The sequence below is a fragment of the Sebastes fasciatus genome, chromosome 5 (assembly GCF_043250625.1).
Source record: "Sebastes fasciatus isolate fSebFas1 chromosome 5, fSebFas1.pri, whole genome shotgun sequence".
Classification (NCBI taxonomy): domain Eukaryota; kingdom Metazoa; phylum Chordata; class Actinopteri; order Perciformes; family Sebastidae; genus Sebastes; species Sebastes fasciatus.
In genome coordinates this window covers 31,482,668-31,505,657 of record NC_133799.1, presented here as the reverse complement: position 1 = coordinate 31,505,657, position 22,990 = coordinate 31,482,668, and the positions used below count along the sequence as shown (strand labels likewise).

At 40.4% G+C, this 22,990-nt stretch overlaps 1 protein-coding gene across 6 annotated transcripts; it reads left to right on the top strand.

The window, feature by feature from the left end:
- The first annotated feature begins 4,009 nt into the window (after nt 1–4,009).
- On the top strand, nt 4,010–22,983 carry brdt (bromodomain, testis-specific). 6 transcript variants are annotated; one of them, XM_074636475.1, is made up of 20 exons: nt 4,010–4,148; nt 9,643–9,912; nt 10,132–10,269; nt 10,549–10,687; nt 11,303–11,424; nt 12,746–13,096; nt 13,183–13,311; nt 14,210–14,404; nt 14,486–14,655; nt 14,775–15,064; nt 16,054–16,167; nt 16,276–16,416; nt 17,105–17,160; nt 17,248–17,428; nt 18,239–18,309; nt 19,794–19,854; nt 19,949–20,055; nt 20,673–20,875; nt 22,372–22,591; nt 22,694–22,983. In XM_074636475.1, the coding sequence occupies exons 2-20, from the start codon at nt 9,721–9,723 to the stop codon at nt 22,757–22,759; spliced, it is 2,946 nt and encodes a 981-aa protein (XP_074492576.1). In that variant the 5' UTR covers nt 4,010–4,148; nt 9,643–9,720; the 3' UTR covers nt 22,760–22,983. The 6 variants fall into 6 exon arrangements, with proteins under 6 accessions (XP_074492576.1, XP_074492574.1, XP_074492575.1 ...); XM_074636473.1 differs by having other exon boundaries at nt 19,937–20,055; XM_074636474.1 differs by having other exon boundaries at nt 19,791–19,854.
- The last annotated feature ends 7 nt before the right edge of the window (nt 22,984–22,990 follow it).

Sequence of the window (22,990 nt, the reverse complement as noted above, 5' to 3'; positions counted from 1 at the left end):
TTCCAATGAATTCCTCAGGTTTTCTAGTTCCATATGATGCCAGTATCTTCACTCTAGTTTGGAAACTGAGCCCGGTACAACCTAAAAATCGCAAGTTACGTTAACGCGTTAAAGATATTATCCATCTATCCATCCATCATCTGCTATGATGGCGTTAAAGATATTAGTGACGTTAAAACGAATTTGCGTTAACGTGATATTATTGCATTAACTTTGAAAGCCCTAATTATTACATATCCCATTCCTGGATTAATTATTACTAACGTGTTACCGTCTACAGCATTTTGAAGTTGGAGCTGTTTGAGTTGGAGCTAATTCTACTTTACTTACACAGTTGGGTTGTTTAATCTACAAAAAGGCATCAGATTTTACAAGATCATTGTCGACTTTATATGTATAATCTTATAGATTGTCTAAATCTGAAAAGCACAGAACATAAAGTAACATACAACTGAAATACTCAATACGAAGCACAGTATTTTAAAATCATCTTGTATACTTGTACATGAGTAAATGTACTTGGTAACCCTCTATCATGGAGTAGCAGAATGTGTAAACCATAGATTTAAAACAGTTGCTGTTTTGTATCTATGGTGTAAACTTTGCTTGTTCCATCACTTGGTTTGAGGAGTTTATATTTATTCTTTCAAAAACAAATAGCTGTTGTTACTCCTCACATTTGAAACATCAGGGGGCAGAGCCTTTTCCTATTTGACCTCCTCCCTCCTGAACAAGCTTCCTGTCATTGTCGGGGGAACAGACACTGTGTCAGTATTTACGGTCCGATTCTAAACTCATTTAGGAAATCTGACAATGTGACTTACCGCCCATTCCTTTCACTTTCTAAATCCCCCTGCCCTTTGTCTTTTATTTACTGTGCTAGTCTTGTGGACTGCCATGATGCATATGTGTCCTCAAATATATCATTAGTGCTCTCATCCTAGAGTTATGGGGGCTATTGCTGACTGACTGTATAAAAATGAATGATATACAGTTTACAAATCTTCAGGCTGCTCAGATGAATTACATCATTTCCTTTGAACATGCAAAGATGTACAGACTAAACCCTTCATAACAGAGTCTGCACAGTCTGTTTCCCTTCGGGAGTGACATAACATTACGTCACATCACAATGAAATTTCTCTTGTCAATTCAAAACTGCTAATATTTCCAGTCAACCACTTTTGGGTATCAAAACCACAAACCACAACTTTCCACAGGCTTCTGCCATCAAACCTCTTTCGCAGGATATTTTAAACCCCACATTTTTGCCCATGGCGCCATCTTGTGGACAAAAGGTGTAAATGTGTAAAAATGTTATTAGTTTAAAGTCCTGTGATTTATGAGCTAAAATAATGGGTGTTTCAAAAGTGCAATGTTTTCCAAGCCTCTTTGTTTTATCAGTTTGTTTAGTTGTGGTCACAGAAAAACGTTTGAAGCAGTCATGCCCCATTGCTGGAAATAATATTCCCAACATCCCCTGATCTTTAAAGTTAAAGCTAATAATTTTTTTTTTTAAAGGGACTGTTTGTAACTTTCTAAGCGTATAAATCTACCAGGTCGGGATCCCATGCGCGCTCGCGTGTGGCTGGAGTCCCCGCTCAACTGCCTGCCTGCCTTCACTCACACACCGCACGCGTTCTCGCTGTCTCGCTCCACCTCTACACGTGCATGCGCGCATACTACACACTGCAGAAGAGTTAGTTTAGCTCTGAGAATATCTAGTGAATGTACAGTAGATGTTTGTGCAGAAATAAATGCAGCAGCTCCTCCAGACCAACAGAGGTTTCCCGTGTCTTGTGAAGTGACGGAGCTCCGCAGCCAGAAACGTTACCGTCTCTGACCGGGTGCCGGTGTCTATCCTCCGGGCGCAGTCGGGAGGCGATAACCTTTCTCTTCCTGCTTCAGCCCCGGCACCGACCCGCTTTTCCTGCTTCGGCCCCGGAGGCTGAGGCAGGAAAAGCCAACACTAGGATCAGCATTGATTCATGGAGAGACCTCCGTCTGGTCAGCTAACATTACTGCCAAGCAAGTGAAATATAGAGTGATATTGTTGTTTTAGCTGACGTGCGTCGCCTCACTGTTTTGAGCGATGCTCGTTCACGTCTATGTAGAGCGAGCAAGCACGAGCCCGACGCTGACTTTCGTTGACTTAACAGCCACAGGTGTCGCTGTTAACAAGCATTTCTGAAAGTTACAAATAGTCCCTTTAAATTCTAAAATGTGTTGAACAATGAGGGGACAGTGTCAAACATTTTAGAGACCACTGCATTGATGTTAAGGCTACAACTAGCCTATTAGTCTAAATATGTTGAAATTATATTTTCACTTTTAATTGATGGCAAAGCTACAAGGTCCAAGAAACCAAAATTCGGATTTAAATGTCTATTGTTACAGAATTTAATCAATGGAGGGATTGGATTTATCCTCATCAAATATGTATTTTTCATTATAGCTGGTTTTACCAATCCTTATAGACATATTGTGACAAGTATATCACAGTTAGTAATTCCAGTCAAGTATCCACACCATCATGGGTGAATAGTTATATTAGTTGGAAAGTTGGAAAAAAATAAATTCCATCATGGGCACAGTAAAAGTACTTCGATTGCATTGTTCAGATCATGGATGTATTGAGAGAAACAGTACAAATACCATAATAATACATCCATGAGTTGTATTATTGTAGTATTTCCAGCTCACAGGAAGTAAACTCATGCCTAGTTCAAAGTACTCTGGTAAAATCCAAACACGCCCCACGTATTCTAATACTCTGAACTCTCGATTATATTCTAAGAAAACTAATTCTTCAAACTTTTGTGCTTTTACATGTTGGTCATATTGATTACATCGTTTCGCATCTCCCGTCTTAATAGTACCGAAAAAAAAAACATTTATAAAAAGGCAGTTATCTTTGAAGCCAGGGGGAGGTGTTACACAATGTGTTTTTATTGCTTCAAATGTTTAGTTTTTTTATAACCTGCAAAAAAAGGAAACATATTCAAGGCATATCTCACAATTATCATCGTAAATGCTGGTTTACAAAGCACTAAATGGTTTAGGGGCCAAAATACATTTCTGATCTTCTGCTATGTTCTGAACCATCCAGACCTCTCAGGTCATCTGGATCAGGTCTGCTTAGTGTCCCCAGAATCAAAACTAAACATGCAGAAACAGCGTTCAGTTTTTATGCACCAGATATTTGGAACAAGCTCCCAGAAACCTGCAGGACCATCTCCAACTCTGAGCTATTTTAAATCAAAGCTTAAAACTTTCCTGTTTGCTGCTGCCTTTTATTAAACCAGATAATTATCTTATATACTGCACTAGAGCTTTTACTCTTGTGTGTTATACTCTATTTTAACTTATATCCTTTATTTTAAACTTGTTTTTATTTTCTAATCTTTAATGTTTTTATGTTTTTATAACTGTTTTAATTATGTCTTAATGTTCTTTTGCACTTTGTCGCAATGTTCTTGAATGTTTATATAAAGCACTTTGAATTGCCCTGTTGCTGAAATGTGCTCTACAAATAAAGCTGCCTTGCCTAAATGTCCTAGTTTATAGGGGTTGATAGCTTTTGTGTGGTAATTGAAAGCAAGTTTTCCGATTCTGGGTCTCAGCACACGAATGCACCACTCCGCCCAGATCCCGGTCTTCCGGTCCTGTCGGTGCACACAGACACACATTACCTCCTCCGCTGGTAGTCGGAGGAACACCGACTGCCTGTACGGGGCAGACACCCACACTAGTGAATGAACAGGAGGGTTGATGACTTTGCACCGATCAGTCAGTGGTCGAATCAATCCATAATACTCCTTCAGTGACACCGTGTTGCCATGTGGTTTTAGAACAACTCAACAAACATGTTAACCTTTAAAAACCCGAGTAGCTGCACATATCCAGGAGACGGGTTTTTTTTTTGCATGAAAGAAAAAATGTTTCGAGCGCCTTTTTTGTGCAGAAATGCATAAAGTCTTAAAACAAGTATAACCTTAGTTGCTGCTTTGACCAATCAGTCGTAGAGCCTCGAGCAGATCAGCTGTAGAGCCTCGAGCAGGCAGACGGTATAAAGGTGAGGCGGTTGCCGTAGCGACGTCTGCAGCAACCGGAGAGTTGAACGCAAGAGCACCGTGATATCTCGTCAGGTAATGCTAGCACGGGGACATCAATGCTTGCTAAATGACATGTTTTACAAGCGCAGACTTATAGTATGGTAGCTGATGTGATCCTAACAGGGAGGGGAACATTTCATCTGCTGTCATTAGTTGGCGTGGAGCCAAACATCTTCACATCTTCACTGCTAGCTGACGCTGGCTACACGTTAGCTAGCTGCTTAGCTACCGGCATGCTAGCTAGATGCTAGAGTGATTGTTGAGTGAAAATGCACCCGATAAGCCGCACTGGCCTTATTGTGGTAGATAAAACAAACCGTGGAAAGATGGAAAATATCTAGTTATTGACAAGGAACCAGTGATAATATAAACAAAAAGACTAACGCAGTACCAGCTAGCTAGCTAGCTAGCATGCAGGCTAAAGTGGCTACAGTCGCCCGGGCAACGCTAGCTAGCATTGTTCAGCTTGTTTCATTTCAAACGGTAGCTAACGCGAGCTGTTGTGACTGCATAGGTCACCATGCCGTCATTCACATAATTCGTCGGACGAACTTGAATCTCCAGATTACTAAACTAGCTTCTAGCTTCATTGCCCTGTCATGAGTTAGCTAGCTAACGCTAAGGTGGCTTTAACTACCCGGTGGGCGTGGTGGTGCCTTCACGTGTTGGCCTGAGCACTGTCAACAGCACAGCATGCATGCAGCCATGCTCTCTGCACAACACCATACGTAACATGTGAACAACATATGAGAGAAACCCTTAAATTCAAGCCAAGCTTGCAACACCTGACGCATCTCATTGTATGATTAATGTATTAATTAAGGCTAGCTAAAGGTTTAAGATACTGCTATCACAAATTAACGTTTTTTTTGAGGCAGGTGAAGTGATGGTTCACTTTCATGGTTTGTAACATGACAAGGGCACTGACAAATTGATTTAAATGCAACCAATCACACAATGTGTGTATTTGCAGTAATGATGTTATTGTGAGGGTTTGGTAGCTCGACACATTTTTAAAGACAGCCACATATAAGATCAGATATTCCTTTATTATTCCCGCAGTGGGGGAACTTGCAGTGTACAGCAGCAAAGGGGATGGTGCAAAAAACAAGAAGCATCAGCTAACACAGTAAAAACAAGAGTTAAACAAAGTGTAACAAAATATGAACCATTTAAATAGAAGGAAGTGTAAAAATAGGAGCAGTATATACAGTATTGAGAATAAACAGACTATTAACAAACTTACACAAGTGGGAAGTGATATTGCAGAGTGAGGATGAATAAATGAAACTCCACCTGAAAATATCAGTTTATTGTCAGTTTTATGAGATAAACCCTTAAATTCAGCCAAGCTTGCAGCACACTACCGCATCTCATTGTTAGATTGATGTATTCATTAACGCTAGCTAAAGGTTTAAGATACTGGTATCACAAATGAACGTTTATTTGAGGCAGGTGATATGATGGTTCACTTTCATGGTTTGTAACATGACAAGTAGTGATGGGAATTCCGGCTCTTTTTAGTGAGCCAGATCATTTGGCTCAGCTCACCAAGAAGAGCCGGCTCTTTCGGCTCCCAAACGGCTCTTCGTTTTACCACTTCTGCCTTTTTATAATTCAGCCAAATTTAGCGCTGTTTTGACCTATGATTAGTATGTGTGCAGATATATCACTTAAATTATTCAATATAATTATACTAAACCTTATAATTTCCAGAATACCATAATTTTACATGCTGCTTCGTTTCCGACTGTCACTTATCTTGTCTACTATTTGCGCACCACACTCCTCTCTCTTTCTCGCCTCCTCTCCCTCCTGCTCTGTACCTGTATAGACCGTCAGCGCGCCGTGCACCCCTGCCCCTCCCTGCTTGATGGTATGATCCTTGTCTGTCAATACCTGATTGGTCGCACGGACATCATTAACACAACATTCAGTCACCGTCAATGCATGGAGTGCCCGTGGCGTGGAGAAAATTGTCATATCATTCTGCCTTGAATTAATAGGGGGGAAAAAAATAAACAGGTCTCGGATGGGAGCCGGCTCTTATCGTTCACTTAAAAGAGCCGGCTCGTTCGTGACCAACACATCACTAATGACAAGGGCACTGACAAATTGATTTAAATGCAACCAATCACACAATGTGTGTATTTGCAGTAATGGATGTTATTGTGAGGGTTTGGTAGCTGGACACATTTTTAAAGACAGTCCCATATACTTGGGTTTCTTCTAATCTCCATCCTAGTTTTTAATTTAAATGTTAATTCAGATGATTTAGATTTGTGTTGACATGCAGGACCAGGTTTTGTCAGCTGTTAGTGGTTTCGATGATGGAATGCAACAGTTTATACCTTTGTGTTTTCAAATGGCCAAACAACAGAACCAGTGTTTTTTTGCTTTGTCTATAATTAAGTGTTTACCGTGCGGGGGTTGTCTGTTGGTTGGGGTCAAGACAGCTGCCACAGACGTTTTCATAATTTTGGCATGATATCCTATTTAATGGCAGATATGCTGACATTTCCATTTTCTTTGCTTACTTTGTGCATTGCCCTCAGTACTCATGTTCATGAGTGTCAATCACTGATCTAAATGTGCTGAAGCTTGCCACATTTACTACAATATCCCTGATGATTTTTTTTATAGCAAAGCGTTTTCATAACTACTTTTTTTGTCTGCTAATTGGTAATTTACTTGTCTAGAGTCTGCTGAAGCCTACCTCCTGACTACAACAAATATTTTGTGACAGTCATCATGATGTGTACCAAAGAAGATTACCTCATCATCACGATCATTTTTTGTTGTTTGTTTATTTGTTTCTACCAATAGTTTTAATTAACTGATTTATCATTTAGTTTATGCCCTTCACATTTATTGCTGTTGGTGCCCCAAATTATGGCAAATTGCTTACCCGACCAATAGTCAGGGAACTGATGTTTTCCTTACAGCGATATGACATGCATAAAAGCAGAAAATCCTTTCATGTTAGAAGCTGGTACCAGTAAACTCATTGCAATGTTACCTGATAAATTTAATGACTTAAACTGATTATTAAAATTAGTGAGTGTGAGTACTTCTCTGTCAAATTAATTGACAAAGTGTTTTAGCTGTGGTATGTCCAAAACATGACTGCCTTGTCATAACGCTTTCTGTATGAAATAACTGTGAACGTCAAATAGCATTCGACTCCCAATCTTGCAAATGCATAAAAAAAACTCATCACCAGGTCATTGGGACAGCAAGGCGTAGGTGACTGTGAGGAGCTCGACATTTAGTCGCTGAAGTGTGGATCATGTGCTACTTGAAATTCACTTTGCACCTACATGCACCCAACAAAAGGACAAAAACATGATGGGCTGGGCTTCACTGGATTTATACATGTTTCAAAGTATTGTCTTAATTTTTCCTCCTTTTTAAAAAAATAAAATAAAATGGAAATAAGAAACAGAACTTGCAATGTAAAATTATTTGGGTTGGGTATCAAAGAAAAATAATGTGTTTGTTTGTTTGTTTGACTTGCAGAAGATGGCAGAATGGCACTTCAATCTTAAATATAAATCTTTTTTTCTTTTTCTTTTTTACAGCCCCACTTTTTTAACCTGCTTGGTTACTTGGATCCTTAACCTTTTTATATATAGTTTAGGTGCTTTTAGAAAGGGCTTATGAGAACAAACTCTTGGGCTTTTTCATCAATCTCAAAACTCTTTGTTGAACAATAAACCTCAATTTCCAGAAGGCAGGAGTACTATATATTCTATTATAAGTTTATTCCAAAATGTTACATGTTTCCTCTTGCAACTGCTCAGCAAGTTTTAATGAAGTGTATGCAAAACATCCTCCAGACGTTTATTGTGACATTAGCTTACGTAATTAAACCGCACATAAGTGTTTATGGGACGTCGGTTAATAGGGCTTTTGTTACTGGTACTCCAAGTGCTCGTTAGAAACATGGATCTACAACGGTTCAATGTTTTTGCTGAGCTAAAATGCTGAATGGAACAATGTCTGAGAGATACTCTAGGTGGCACAATTACCCATGTTTAGAAGGAAAGATGCTCCTGAGCATCCACTGTACTCTGTGAGTGTTGCTAATCCACTGGCATTTAAAATATACTATTTATACTGTTCTGTGATTTCTTTAGTTTTTCACAGGGAGCAATTAAGTGCACATCCAGTCAACAAAATAATGTGTTCAGATTAAATGAATAAGAGAATTGTTGAGTGCAAACTTTAACTTTCTGTTGGTACTTGTTGGTTATTTATGTCGTAGAATCAAACATCGGTTTGAGTGAATAAATCGTGGCTTTTTTAATTTCATAGCCAGTAAGAAATATTGAGCATGCTCTAGCATACTGTCTTTTTCTTCTTTTTTTAATTGATTTGTTCCAAGTAGATTAAAACCTGCCAGTAGGCATTTTGGACTGTTGTTGCAGGATACATATATGCAGGTGGTCACATCCCACCTCCTGTCATTTATCCTCGCTGCCGGCAACAGCCCTGGATTGAATAGATCGATTTTGGTGGTCAAGGTCACTGTGACCTCACGTCTGTCCCATTCTTGTGAACGTGATATCTCTGGAACGCCTTCAAGGAATTTATTCAAATTTGGCATGAACGTCCACTTGGACTCAAGGATGAACTGATCTGATTTTGGTTGTCGAAGGTCAAGGTCACTACGACCTCATAAGAGGAGAATTCATATGCTAACTGACATTTTCACACAAATGTCTAGTAGGATGAATTGATGACATGGATGTAAACTGCAACATTACTGGTTGACGGAGGCATACAACTTTGAGGTGGTAATTCTAGTTAATTTTAAACTTAAAATAACATTGATGCAGCAGCTATGAATCTCTTTTTCTTATAACTATGTTAGAGTATAAAGCAGGCATTATTCTATATTTTAATGTTGTCAACAAACCCTATCACCAAAAAAAACAACAACTTCCCGATTTCCCTACCCTGTCTGTTGTACTCCGCTCCATCCAATTTGCTCCTATTGGAAACCTGTAAAATAAATGAGTCACAAATAAACTCTTATTTAAATTGATGAGTCATTTCCTAAGACAGCCGGGCATTGTTTTGTTTTTTTGTTTGTTTTCAGCAAACTTTAAAACGGCAGTAAATAGTGCATTTGTTAGGGACTATTTTCTGTTGTGGATTGATACACATTTGATGCTACACAAACAATAATTGTTATTGGCATCGATAAGCACCATAATTGCTAGTCTTGGTCTTTTTCATGGGATTAGTTGGCAATAAGATATTATGCTTGAGACTACATTAGCTGCTACTAGCGTAACATCTGAATGTTGGACTTGAATGGTTGGCTGTCAAGTTGCATTGTGGGTAATGTAGGCACCAGGTTTAAGGATGTTCGATTTAAGGCAGAATAGGTTTCAGCACTGATGCAGTATAAAGGAAAGACTAACTGAATTACTTTTTCGTTTTTTTTTTCTTCAAAATGTCATCCCCAATATCCGTTTTTTACTGAAGCACTGTAAACTACTCTTCCCTCCTTGTTTAGGAAAACGTGTGATGAACACCAAGTTGCAGCAAAGCATACGACAGACCGATTCCCCCTTCATGGCCTTTGGACAGCACAATGTCTGATGTGAAAGTGTGTCCCACTGCGAGTGGAAATCCCCCTCCGCCGGAGGTCATAAATCCCAAGAGCCCTGGACGTGTAACCAATCAGCTGCTGTACCTGGAGAAAGTGGTGATCAAAACTTTATGGAAGCATAACTTTTCGTGGCCCTTTCGCCAGCCAGTTGATGCTGTGGCACTGCGTCTCCCAGTAAGTAATAAGACTGCATCACTCACAGCCCATCTCTAACATGTGGTGTTGTTAAGTTTTTTTTCTCATTCTCAGTTAATCGATAGTATTTCAGCGTTTCAGCCTAAAATTAGGTGCATCCAGACTCTGTCTTGGTGGATAAGTTCCATTAGATTTACTTTTTTTTAATTTTCAATCAGATTTTGGTGTATTCATGCCAGTGTATTTTTTGTCTTTCAGGATTATTATTCAATTATTACAAAGCCTATGGATCTGAGCACTATTAAGAAGCGTCTTCAGAACAAATACTACTGGCAAGCACTTGACTGTATACAAGACTTCAATGCCATGTTCACCAACTGCTATGTGTACAATCGGGTAAGAGAATACTATTTGTGATGCTGTCTGACACAACAACATGTACGTACAACTGTAATGCAAAAGTATGTCTGTGAACTGATATAATGTTCACTAATCCCTATTGCTGTTCTGTCATACTGTAATGCAAATGGGCTGGTTCACACTCAGAATTAAGTTTTTTTTAGGCTATTACAGTGCTGAAGATTATTTCTAACGTTTCAGTCGGGATTGGCATAAGAGTACATGCTACATTGAGTGTTTTTATTTTATTGTAATATATACATTTTCTTTCCACAGCCTGGAGATGACATTGTTTTTATGGCACAGACCCTGGAGAAGCTGTTTTTGCAGAAAGTGTCCCAAATGGAAAAGGAAGAGCGTGACGTTTCAGCAATCACTGTAAAGGAACCGGTGAAAGGGAGGAAGACGAATGCAGGTATCTTACACAACAACAGTTCCTTAAGATGTGGTCCAACTTTACTTTTTAATTTTTTTTTAATTAGTATGTCATATTGTTGGTCCACACTGTGTAACTGGAAAGTTTGCTCCAGCCAGTGGGCGGTGCTGGGTTTTGGCTCGACTGTAATTGACTGACTATAAAATCTGAAAACATTTGAGGTGAGAAATATGCATTACAGTAACCAAATCTGGATTCATATTTGATCAGCGCTCCCTAGTTTGACAGTTTGATCAGAGTTTGCGAGTTTCGCGAGCAATGATGACAGCTGCTTAGAGACTGCTCGGCTCTGATTGGTTGTTTCCCTTTGGCACGGTGAAATCTTGCAAATGCCATTAGAGCACAGGAGGACACATATTATCTGTCTCATGCACAACTGTCAGGATATAGTGACTGTTTTATAAAAATAACTTTTTTATCATATTTGCTCAAAGTTACCAACTGCAGCTTTAAATGCCCCAAACACCCGCGAATATTGCCATGTTAGAACTTTGTAGTAACGTCCTCCGGACACTAATTGTGCTGCCTAATTAAACCATTTTAAAATGGTATCTGATTCTTGTGCATGTATTCACTTTACCTTGTGTCGTGCAGGTGCAATAAAGCAGAGATCCCTTGTGTCAGAAGTTGTTCTCCAGCAGACTGTGACAGTCATTCCACCCCATGTGCCTCAATTCATGCCACCCATCCAGCTCTCTGCACAAATTGATGCAACAGTGAGTATTTTATTGCTTTGCAAGCAACTAGCACAGTATACATACTGACTCTAAACCATGAAATAGACTGTAGAGGTGTGAAAACATGCAGAAAAGAGGTTGTTTGTCTTATTGTTACTATGATTGGGTATCATAGAGTTTACCACTCGGTTCTGATGCTTGGCTTGTTATTGCAGTAAGAAAAGAAACCAAAATATATTGACATTAAAATCTAGTTGAATATGATTTGTCATAAATACATACATACATGTTTTCTCCATTGTTATCAAAAGGTAAGATAAATGTTTTTACACTGGAATCGAATGCACCACCAGTAGTAGCTCATTCTGTGGTGGCTGCAATAAATGTTTTTTCATGTAAGACAGACTTTCTCGTTGAGTTTCACAAACTTGAATTGTTCACATGACCAATTACTAATGTTAAAGGATAACTTTCAACCCCTATTTTCCCGTCTTTCTGTCTAAGTGACTAATGGGGACAACACTTTTTTGAAATTGGTCCAGTACTGAGGGAGAATGCTGCAGCTTCCATTAGCTAAACAAGCTCTAATGTAATAATTTGGGGCAGCCTGGCACCGTCAGTTTACGCACACTAAAACTGCTCGTTTTTGCAACTGAGAGGCTCAGATTGTTATTATAAGTGTCTGACAACATTAAGTAAAAGACTCTACACAGACATAAAATGTTTTTCTTACTTTTCGCTTATTTCAGTCTGTTTGTTATTGTATGTCTCGCTTGGAGAAGTCTCGCTCTTAAGTCGCATCGACATTGTCGAAATCATTTAGATATTCAGCCATGACATTGAACATCTTGTAGATAACACTAAGCTACGCTTTCTGTATTCCAACACAACAAACTCTGGCCGTGTCCCGTGGCACTCCTCTCTCCACTTTCACTCACGTTTCCACTGTCGTCTCTTCCGGCAACAAGTCCCATGATACAATGACAAACGGAAAACAGTCCTTTCCATAATGTTGTCAAACATTTGTATTAACAATCTGAGCCTGTCAATGGCCAAAACAAGCACTTTTAGTGGACGTAAACTGACGTTGCCAGGTTGCCCCAAATCATTACATTACGGCTTTAGTGGCTGGCGGTTGCAGCGTTCTCCCTTAATTCTGGACCAATTAAAAAAATTGTTGTCCCCATTAGTCACTTAGACACGCAAACATGAGAAAATAAGGTACCGAAGTTATCCTTTAAATCACATTGCAGATTCCGTAGCCTGTTTTTGTGCTTTGAACCAAACTTTTAAATGTCAAAGTGCTAAACAAATTGTAAATTCTTTGCTGTTTTTGTATGACCTTTTTCTGAACATCCAGATTAAAAAAGGCTTTAAGAGGAAAGCAGACTCCACAGCCTCCACCACCGCCGTCATCACCAGTTGTGAGGTATCCCCCGCTGAGGATCCTTCAGCACCCTGTTCATTATTCTCCAGGAGAGGCAGTGGAAGGCCCATCAAAGCTCCAAAGAAAGACTTGCCTACCTCTGAGGTCAAGAAGGTCAGACTGTCTGAGCAGCTCAGGTACTGTAATGATATCCTGAGGGAGATGTTCTCAAAGAGACACTATGCGTATGCATGGCCCTTCTATACCCCCGTTGATGCGGTTGCCTTCGGTTTGCACGATTACCACGACATCATCAAGCAGCCTATGGACCTGGGCTCCATCAAGGTAAGATGGTTATGATGATGAGGAGTATATTACATTATTATTAATATAAGTCAGATCAGTTTTATCAGTAAGTGTTATTTCCTCAGAAACAAATGGATCAACGAGAATATGCGAATGCAAACGAATTTGCCGCTGATGTCCGACTGATGTTCTCCAACTGTTACAAATACAATCCACCTTCGCATGAGGTGGTCTACATGGCAAGAAAACTGCAGGTAAAGATTTTTTTTTTTGTTCTATCAGATCTGTATGTTAATACTGAAACATACCAGCTTTTTGGAAAACAGTTGTGTTTTATATTAACTGTTTCCCACCAAATGCATTCTGCATATCCTCAATGCCTGATAAATGTGCTGAATGTATTTTCCTCTTCATACATCATTTGCAGAATGTTTGGAAGAATTTGAAACCTACATTGTTTACATCCACGTGTGCTTGCTAGCAGGCTTCTTCCTCCTCATTTTTGTTTGCACATTCCTGGCATGTTACCACCACCAACTGTTGATCAGTGGAATAGTGTGAAACCATCTGCCGACTGTTTATCACTTGATCCACATGCATGACATACTAACAAAATTGGGACCCACGCCTATAGTCTTTGCTCCATAGCGCTACTAGTGGTCAAAAACTCCATATGGTACCTTAAAGGGTAACTTCGGTATCTTTCAACCTGGACCCTATTTTCTCATGTGTTTGTTTCTAAGTGACTAATGGGGACAAAAATTTTAGAAATCGGTCCAGTAATGAGGTATAACGCTGTAACCGGCAGCCGTGAAACGAGCTGCGAGGACAAGTGAGCAGCGTCAATGTAACGTTACGTACTCCGATTAGTATTGTAAGCATCTGACAGCATTAAGGCCGCCGTCTACAGCACAATTTCAGAAATTGTTGTCTGACCTCAAGTTATGTGAATGAAAATGGGTTCTATGGGAACCCACAAGTCTCCCCTTTAAATAAATATTTGAATCGATTGACAGCCCTAGTAATTCAAACTGGTAAATGCACTGTACAGATTGTGAAGATTGACCTAGGCCCTCCCTAATTTGAAGCATTAGTATCCGTGTTATAATTTCTATTACTACTATAAAAAAACATTTGTGTTTGTATCAACAGGAAGTTTTTGAGGCCCGATATCTGAGGGTTCCCCAAGAAGAGGGTTGTCCCATACCTCATCAGCGAGCTGACAAGGGAAAAGGAGACCGAGTTGAAAGTGTGCCAACCTCAGCGAGTTCTGAAAGCGAAAGCTCCTCAGAGGCAGAGAGTTCATCAGAAGAGGTGTCCATGCAGCTGGCCCATCTAGAGGAGCAGGTTGGTATACACATGCCAGAAGAGAAGTCATTCACTTCAGTGCATTTGACCTAATTGGCTCATTAATGGCTGGCTTTTCAGTTGAAAGTTGTCCGTGATGAGCTGAAGAGACTTACGCAAGAGCCTAAGAAGAAAGACAAGTTGAAAAAGGAAAAAAGAGCCAAAGAAAAGGACATCGCTAGACTAAAGCACAAATCCTCGAAATACAAATCGATTGTAGAAAAAATGGCCAACCGGAAGAGCTCTGCTGTGTAAGTTAGCCCCTCCTGATCTTTTCATTAATATGATTTATATTTTATTCTTGTGACAAGTAATGTTGAACTGAGTATTCCACATGTGCCAACATCAGATGTTTTGTATGTATGTGTAGGCATGGCAACAGGCACAATGTTCATGGAGTACCTTTAACATGTGAGGATGAGGTCCCGTCATTACCAGTGACTTACCAGGAGAAGAAGCAGTTGAAACTGGACATCGACAAGCTGCCCGGTGACAAGCTGGGCAAGCTGGTGAACATCATTCATGCCAGGGAGTCCTGCCTGCGAGATTCCACTCTGGAGGAGATTGAGGTTGACTTTGAAATGCTCAAGCCCTCCACGCTAAGAGCCCTGCAGAGGTTTGTTGCAGCATGTCTGAAGAAATGCAACAAAAACGTTTGCAGTAAGTACAGCTCAGTCCTGCTCTGCTTAAAGGGCATTATTATTATTATTTTTAGGTTTTTATATAATTCATTGGCTTCCCAGTGGGGTTCCTTGTGTATTCAAATCTGAACATTCAAATTTTGGTCGAAGTATGTATGCTTTGTTGTCAAAATGCTATTTTCCCACGCCCATCTCTAAAAAAAAAAAAAAATACCCGCATAACCTGACATAGGTTTCTGCATGATGACGCTGCTACATGTACAGTATATATACATCCATAGTCAGTGTATTAACGTTACATACAATAACTTCCTGTTTGGAGATCGGACAGGTGTACCGGCACAGAAGCTAAGCAATGTACTGCTATTTGGACGCCACGTTGGTTCGGATCCTAAAGTCACAAAGTAACACAAACAAACTAACCGATTAATGCAGCGGTAGACTAGTAACTCACATGTTCTGTGGGGTAAAATGTTTTGTGAATGGAGTCTGGTCTAGCTGCTTTGAAGACCGCGATATAACTGCTTCCATTCCCCGTCAGAAAGGGCTGTGTGACGACAAGGTAAAGCTGTGAAAATACTATAAATATTGTTTTTCTGCTGCCCTTTCCAACGCGAAACTGAAGCAGTTATATCGCTCTCTTCAAAACCACCAGACTACATTAAAAAAAGCAGTAATTTTAACTCACAGAACTCGGGAGTATACATACAACCCCACTTCAAAAAATCCGAACTAACCCTTTCAGTTATTTCCAAACTTAGCCCAGCTAGCTTTGACTCAGCTAGTGCTAGCGTTCACATTATTCATAACCTTATTGATTAGCTTACTTTGGGAACCTACATTGCTGCTTTTTGCTACGGCTGTGTCAGCGTTTTCATTTGGAAAAAAAACCCGGAACAGAATGTAGATGGACCCGCCCCTTTAGCTTTGCTCTGTCAGCAAATACACCTTTTTTATTATTGGATTTAATTTGTAAAATGTGCTATTATCATCTCCTCTGTCCTGCAGAAAAAAAGCTGGTGAAGCTCACAGGAGGAGTGCAGACTGGGAAACTAAAGGATGCTGGGACTTCTCAGGTTGCCAGTAAACAGCAGCACTTGATTAAGAAAAAAAAGCCACAAGGTAAGGTCTGAATTTGATCAACAATGTAATCGTCACAGTTGTGTTTCCATGTGAGGCATTGATTGTAAAAACCTCAACCTTTTTTGTTGTTGTTGTTGTTGTTAACAGCTAAAGTCGTGGCGGCTCCTGACCTTGGCTGCCCTTCACGCCTCAGTGCAAGCAGCAGCAGCAGCTCGTCGTCATCCAGCTCTGACAGCAGCAGCACCAGCAGCCATTCTAGCACTTCTGATAGCAGTGACTCTGAATCAGGTTAGCTGCTCCCCCCGCAGCACTCTGCCCTCCACCTACCTTTAGTTTAACCTTCCCTTCTCTTCTGTCTTAAAGTAAGATACAAGCAATGGGCATAATTCACCTGGGTGCCTTACTACTGCGTTTCCAACCCTTCTCTTGGTTGCAAACTAAATATTAAATTGTTTTGTATTTTTGCACATTCATCTGGTGTTTTCTCTTTGTGTTTATTTCACTCACACTTTAATTTGTCTACATGAAGCACACTCAATGACATCTGAGGCTATTGCAGTGAAACATTTGATAGAGCAGCTGTTTTATTGTAGCGGACATTCATTTATGTCTGATATGCTGAGTCAATGCCACTGATAAGTTAATGACATTGGATAACTCCAGGCAAAATCTAAAGAGTAAATTAAAAGCAGCACTGTTTCACTCATAGAAATAGAATTAGGAGTAGAACGGACATTCCCATTCAATCAACGTAGCAGGATGGTCAGAGTGGCGGACATTTTTATATGTACTGTCGCAATAGCGACCGCTGTAGCGGGCTGACTTCCACATAAACTAAACCAACTTGCGGCATGTCGCGCGCAACAAAGCAGAAACATTGCAAAATGTTTTATTTTTGATATAACAGTTTTGAGAGGACAAAAGGTATGATGCCTGACTCTGTAGACTGTGAATTATTCATGTACATGTCTTTCAGTGCCAAAAACAAAGAAGCCGAAAAGTAAAGACTCTTGCCAGAAAGTTAAGACGAAGGTAAATACAATTCAGTGTTTGCTTACTCTAATCATGAGATTCATTGCTGGTTACATTGAAAAGTAAGAATGTCATTTCTTTCTTAAGTCAAAGGTGACTGGTGCTGCCTGTGGCAAGCAGATATCGGAGACAAAAGATTCGACAAAAGCCGCGGTCAAGACCCGTCAGCCTCCTCCTACTGTGCAGCCCTCGGTAGAAGAAACCAAAGGTCACCCAACACACCGAAACGCAGACGAGACCTGTGATGAGCTGCCTTTATCACCTCCAGGTACTGTTCACATTTGTCCTTTTTGTCCCTCAACTCAAAAAATGCACATTCACTTCACTTATAACAATTTACAGGATCTTTATTTTTAAATTAATGATTTTTTTTTGTTTGTTTGGGTTTGTTTTTTTGGTGAAAATGGAAGTCCGTAAGCCTTAGGCATGGAAAAACAAAAGCTGATGCAGCTGTCCATTGTTTTGTTTAATTGATGTTGCTTTAAAATACTGCTCCGATGCAAGGATGTCTCATTTTGTTAAATGCCTGTTGCCTCGACTCCTCTGTCCTCGTGTCTCTTCCTCGCCTCCTCCGCTCGCATCTCAGGTGGGAGGGACTATGATGTGAGGAAAGGAATTGAGGATGTACAAACTGAGAAATGAGAAGAGCCACTTGTGCCAGACAAGCATCAATACCTCCCAACAACCCTGTACTCACAGATCAGCGTTGTCAGCTCCTTTAACAAATACCTCCCATTGAGATTCCTTATTCCTCCTTCACTGATGTAGCTCCACATCCAGTGAGCCTCCCTCCTCCAACGCATGTTCACCTTTATTTGTCCTATATGCTCAGTGTCGTTCAGGAAGTGAAAACTGTCTCACTTACTCTCAGTTCTAATAGGGCTGAACAGGAAACTAATGGTCCAGTCAATTACCGCCCCTATTGCTTTCCATCTCATGCTGCTTCTTGCTGCCTTCAGCTGATTTTACTGTACACTAGTTCTCGCTGTAAGTTTGTATGAACACACAGTAGCTCCTTGCCTCTGACATGGTTATATAATGTGTTGAAGATCAATATCTGTCCTTTACTGTTTGACAGATTTGTCTGCCCTCTTATCCCCCATGGCATCTCCAGGAGTGTTGCTGGACTGGGCTGCCACCAGATTTGAGGTACTTCTGATGAAACGGCAACAAACACTGTTGGCTTTGATTGTTAAAAAGACAACTTTTTCAAATCTTGTGACACAAACGTCTTGTGATGAATCTCGTTATGGGCCGTCACCTCTGAACTGTAACTTTTTAACCACGGATACATGGAATGGCAACGTTTCGGAACCAAAAATGTGTTTCATAAATACATTTCATATCAGCCTCGTATCACGCTTGCAGAAACGCACAATGCCACGTGGTTAACAATTGGTTAGGTTTAGACAACAAAACTACTAGGTTACGGTTGGAAAAAAAGATCATGGTTTGTGTTCAAATAATAGTGTAACAACAAAACAGTGCAACAAAACTTCTGTAGTTAGGTTTGGGAAAGAACTACATGGCTTAAAACCACTACGTTTGTACAATGAAAATGACACTGAGCGTTGCAAACACGGGGCACGAACGATCAGCTGATTGTAACGTGACGTACGGGACACGAACAGCCGACTCCTAGATGAAAGCCTTGTGTTTGTTGGACCTATCCACCTCCCCTCCCTCCCGTCCGCCCGGTGTGTTTCTGTTCGCTATTTAAACTATGTCACTTGCTCGCACCGAATGCAAAAACGTTGCAAAACAAGTTTATTTAGTGGTAAATGTTCTCTATGTAATTTCTACCTTACTGCTGGCCTATTGTATACTTTTTTACAGTGTGATTAATATACACATTGTGATAGCTGTTTAATTCATGTTGTGTTATACAGTAGACCAAGTTGCATTTACAGGTGACTCTAAAGGACACCCCTGGCTGTACTTAAAGAGCAATGAAAAAACACGGCATCAGCCCATTTATTCATTGTTTTACAGTAGATCAGCAGAAATCTCCCTATCAGGTGCATCACAGTTGCTTTATATTAAATGGAGTTCAGCAGAAACACTGCACATATAATCTTAAATGGTCTGAATCATAGACTGTATATAAAGATGGATGACATGACAGGTTCCCAAAAGCCAAAATAGACGCGTCGTCCGCCTATATATGCAGTCTATGGTCTGAATCAAAAGTGTTGGTGGTTGCTCCAGTATCATAACCACACAAAAACTTCTGCTTAAACGCATAAATTGCCTCCATATTGCCTTATTACCAATATGTCTACAAATCCTTGACATGTATCTCGGTATTCACTCATTATTCAGTTCATTTTAACAACACAAAATTAAGTAATTGTACATTTTCAATGCTCCGTGGCAGTTTTTCATAACTGTAAGAAAAGTATTCATTGGTCTATCAGGACGACAAAGAAAAATATTCAAAAGCAACATGACCTATATAATAGTAGCAGTTCCCTATATACCATGTTATCCTCGCTATTTTATATCAGGGATATTTTTGTGTGTAGTATGTGACACTCATTGTAATTCTGTCTTTTTGGGCTTGAATATTTGGTCGTTGGCTACATTGCTGTTAAAGATTTTAAATGTTCAATCTAAATCTGACCTTTCAGCAGGGCCAAGTGCTGTCCCCTCTGAGAGACAGCCCACTGCAGCCCAAAGAAGAGACCGGGTCCAGTAAGTCACTAGAAGACCCTTACTTTGACATCACCAATTCTTTTTAATTCCTAACCCTTTAGCAGAACACTTGTTTCTAAAGTGACTATGCCAGATTTCAGATACCCTGAGGATTTTCCTGACAGTCAGCTGACTAATGTGCCTTACGCCAACACAGCAAGTAAATCTGCTGAAGAGGGGAAAACCCAAATCCCCAAAAAGGTTAGCATTGTTTAACTGAGTTAACTATGTACAAGTGTTAACATCTCGGGGTGCATTCACATGGTCCTCGGATAGTCCCGTTTCCCCAAGTAGGGAAGTCGTTCTTCCGACTCATTAATAGCTGCTTCCAGTATTTATGTGAGCAAAGGAACTGGCTCAGCAGTACATTCCCTAAAACCACTAAACCATTTCTTTACCTGACTTGTTTTCAGGGTTAATGCTAATAAATAACTTTTCTAACTAATCCAGTCAACTCGGCAAGTCGTGTAGCAAAATATTTGCCGCCTTTCCGAGTTGTTGTTCCAGACTGACGTGAATTTTCACAGTTTGGAACTAATTTTTCAGATTATTCCGACACCACATGAATGCAGCATTTTTCCTGAATTGTTGAATGATTGATTCTACAGATCAGGATGCAGATGGTGGGTTGCACCAATAAGGATTGTGTCTGTCTGCACCAAACGGCAGATGGACACAGAGGTTGAGACATTAGCTTATTTTGATTTTTTTTCTGCCGTTTAGTGGCCAGAAATCAATTAATGCAGCTTCAAACCTGATCCTAGTTGGTGCAACTAATTCGAAATAGATAAATGAACGTGGTGATTTGTCTCGTTTAGGACATTGTTCTGAAAAATGCAGAGTCTTGGGCAAAACTGGTGAGGCAGTCGGTCACTGCAACTGCAATCAAGTCCTCCAAGGAGAGCTTCCAGCAGTTCCGTAAGGCTGCCATAAAAAAGGAAGAACATGAAAAAGCACTGAAGTCACTGAAGAATCTGATGGAAGACAACACGGAGAGGGAGGAGGCTCCTGAAAAGAGCAGGTATTCAGCAAATGCATCAGATTGGCTTCTAAATGGAATTTCTTTATTTTCCTGGTTAGGAAGAATACTACATATTTCAGCATAATTCAGAGTGTCCAAATCCCAGTTTTTGAAAGAGTGCTGAAAAACTAAAGAAGTATTTTTCAGTAAGAGCTTGGTGGATGGTATAAAGGAACAGTGTGTAACATTTTGGGGGATCTATTGGCAGAAATGGAATTTAATATCCATAACTATGTTTTCATTAATGTATAATCATCTGAAACTGAGAATCGTTGTGTTTTCGTTAGCTTAGAGTGAGCCCTTCATATCTGTATAAGGAGCGGGTATTCTTCACAGTCAACCATGTTTCTACAGTAGCCCAGAAGGGACAAACCAAACACTGGCTCCAGAGAGAGCCTTTTGCATTTCTACGTTACCTGAAGGCACCGTAGTTCTCCGACACGCTTGTGAAACTGCAGTAACATGAGCCGCACAGTGCAAAGCCGTGGTACCTCCAGGAGCCGTCTGACTTCTGTTGCTCCTAAAGTAGTGTTATTATGGTAAGGATGGCCTCTGAGTGAGGTGAACGGCGTTACTACGGTTTTACACTCGGCGGCTCACGTTACCTCAGTCTTGGAAAGGGAGTAGTGAGCGGAGGGGGGACTCAGTTGGTTGCAATCTGAAACCACACCACGCGATGCCGCCAAATCCTTCATACTGTACCTTTTTTAAAAGCCGTTTCACACCAAGCGTGGATTTTCGCTCAAAAAATTCACACGGAAATTTATGATTTTGTGGGTTCTTATTAACGCCTGCACTCCCCTGCGCAACATTCGTGTGGGGGAAAAAAATATTTGGACGGACCTCGACTTCAGCGAATTTCCACCTGCGGAAATATGTTTGATCAATGAAATCCTTTGTTCCAACTGATCTCTGTCGTTCTGCATAATAATTAGCCATGTGCTTCTGTTTGTTGCACGGAAAGTATGTATTTTCGTGGCCTTGGGACAAATTGGCTTTTTTCAGTCCAATGGGACATTTTTGGGACAATTAGTGTTTCCAAATACCAATGGGCCGTCCCCTTCTCAACAACCAATAATGTACGACGTACACTACTACCTCAACAACCAAATAAAGGACAATATATGGCTTTAGATCGCCCAGCAGCTGGGATACGATGAAGATGGTTATGTAGCTGATATGCACTTGCTAACGTTATGTGTTAGTCACTGAACGGGGCTAGCCTCAACAGCTAACGTTAGAGTTAGCATCACATTTGGGGTCCGACAGTTTATGTTTTCTGTATTTAGCGCAAGCCCCTCAGACATCCTCTGTCTGAATAGGTTTTTGTTGTTTAGGGTAAACATGGCACTATTTAGGAGGAGACTCATTGTGAAAATGGAACGCAGCAACGCGGATAGTTCGCACCAGACCCGATGTGTGTAGTTGTCAATGCGGAAGTGAGAAACTGCATCAAAGAGCGCTATTTCCAATTAAAATGGACATTTCCCCTCTAGTTTGCCAGGCCCATGTCAACCAGAAACAACTCCACAACCTATTAAGGAGGATCCTGATTCACCGGAGAACATTTGTACAGAAGCTACCCCAGACGCTCCTAAAGATGTTGAGGAGCAAGAGCCAAAGTCTCCCACAGAAACAGAACCTCCAACCCCACAGTCCTCGGTGGAAAGAGAGATCGCCCGCAGAAAGGAGCAAGAGCGTCGCAGGCGAGAGGCTGTGAGTACCCTCATCCATGTCCCAGTGGTATTTGGGTGTTCTGATATTGGTCAAATGGCATTTTTAATAACTGTTGTGTGGTTTATTTTTCTCTCTTTATAGATACCTGTTATTGACATGTCTAGGCAGCGGGACATCATGACTACATTTGAGCTTAACCTGGACTAAAAACAAACTGGGATTTACTTGAAAAAATATAGCACTCTGTGCAAGACCTCTAGGTGTCGTCTCAGTGAATGACTCGAGCTGCTGGTTCTTTCTCGGGCACAAAAGACAACTTCACATCAATGTTCTTGAGACTAGAAAAACAAAATGTTAATTGTAAAAAAGAAAACATTCTATAAAATATAAATGGGTGTTGCCCTTAATTTGCATTTGAAATGGATGATAAATGTCTGC